At 61.1% G+C, this 1,343-nt stretch overlaps 1 protein-coding gene across 1 annotated transcript in view; it reads left to right on the top strand.

Moving 5' to 3' along the window:
* Positions 1-3: 3 nt before the first annotated feature.
* Positions 4-1,343, top strand: part of ZNF142 (zinc finger protein 142) — a gene marked incomplete at both ends in the record, with an annotated part of 7,232 nt that continues 5,892 nt past the window's right edge. Inside the window, 2 exon segments of the mRNA XM_009874282.1 lie at positions 4-73; positions 817-1,343. The exon segment at positions 817-1,343 is cut by the window's right edge and continues 3 nt beyond it. Coding sequence (XP_009872584.1) covers positions 4-73; positions 817-1,343 — 597 coding nt within the window.

The raw sequence follows: 1,343 nt of genomic DNA, 5'->3' as shown, positions 1-1,343 counted from the left end.
GGAAGTAACGTGGAAATATTCATTGAGGCAGTCGCTGGCAACGTGACGCTGAGCAACGCAGCCAGTGCCACAGGTATGGGGTGCAGGGAGGGCAGCGTGGGCCCCATGGCACTCAGTGGAGGGCGAGACATCTGGCCAGGGGCCCTGTGCCCTCCAGCTGGCACGCTGGGGTCACTCGGATGCCACCATTCAGCACAGACCTGGCATGAGCTGGATGTGCCTGTGGGAAGGGATGAGTGTGGGAGCTGGGTGCCAGGTAAGGGAGTTGCTCTGAGCTGTCAGTAGGGACCAGGCAGCAATCCCTGCCTTGGACTGCCACAGACATCTGACCCAGGTCCCATGTGGGCACGTCCTGCTAGGAACAGAGTCAAGCTGTCCTCACGTAACTGAGTGCACAGACCTGGCATGAGCTGGATGTGCCTGTGGGAAGGGATGAGTGTGGGAGCTGGGTGCCAGGTAAGGGAGTTGCTCTGAGCTGTCAGTAGGGACCAGGCAGCAATCCCTGCCTTGGACTGCCACAGACATCTGACCCAGGTCCCATGTGGGCACGTCCTGCTAGGAACAGAGTCAAGCTGTCCTCACGTAACTGAGTGCCTCCAAGGTGCTAAGGGACAGATCCAGTCGATGTGGTCACCCAGGTGGTGGTGTCCCCTCTCTTATGGGAGGTGTCCTAGGAAACTTCAGGGCAGGGAGAGGGCTGTGGTTCTCAAACTGTAATTCTTGGCAACAGAGGTTTATCCTCCATGTCTGGAGCTGGAACTAGAGCTCTGGGCATGGCAAAAGCCCTTTCTAATGCTGGCCCCTTGCTCCCTGCAGAGGTGCTGGTCAAAGTGGTGGAGCTGTATTTCTGCGAGAGATGTGGCCAGAGCTTCCCGGAGGCCTCCCTGCTTTCCCAGCACCAGTGCCTGCTGCTGGCCCCCACGGCGCACCTGGAGCTCCCTGGAGCACTGTTGGCTTCTGCCACCGAGGGCCAGATTGAGCCAGGTGGCTCAGAGCTACCCAGAGCTGGCACACAGGAGGGGTCTGCTCCCGAGCACCTGTTGTGCCCTGTCTGCCGGCAGGCGTTCAGGCAGCCCAGCGAACTCAAGGAGCACTTCAAAACCCACCGCGCCCTGCCGGGAGCCCTGCCCTGCCCTGAGAAGGGCTGCTGCTTCACCACGGAGGACCGCAAGCAACTGCGCAGCCACCTGCGCCACCTGCACAGAGCCTCCCCTGTGTCCTGCTCCTACCGTGCCTGCCCTCTGCTCTTCCCCAGCCGCCCAGCCATGGAGCAGCACCACCGCACCCACTTTCCCTTCCACTGTAGCCGCTGCGACTTTGTCACGGCCCATAGCAAGCTCTTC

This window comes from Apaloderma vittatum, unplaced genomic scaffold (genome assembly GCF_000703405.1).
Source record: "Apaloderma vittatum isolate BGI_N311 unplaced genomic scaffold, ASM70340v1 scaffold9058, whole genome shotgun sequence".
NCBI lineage: Eukaryota > Metazoa > Chordata > Aves > Trogoniformes > Trogonidae > Apaloderma > Apaloderma vittatum.
The sequence above is the reverse complement of the archived record's forward strand: the minus strand, read 5'-3'. Positions and strand labels throughout refer to the sequence as shown.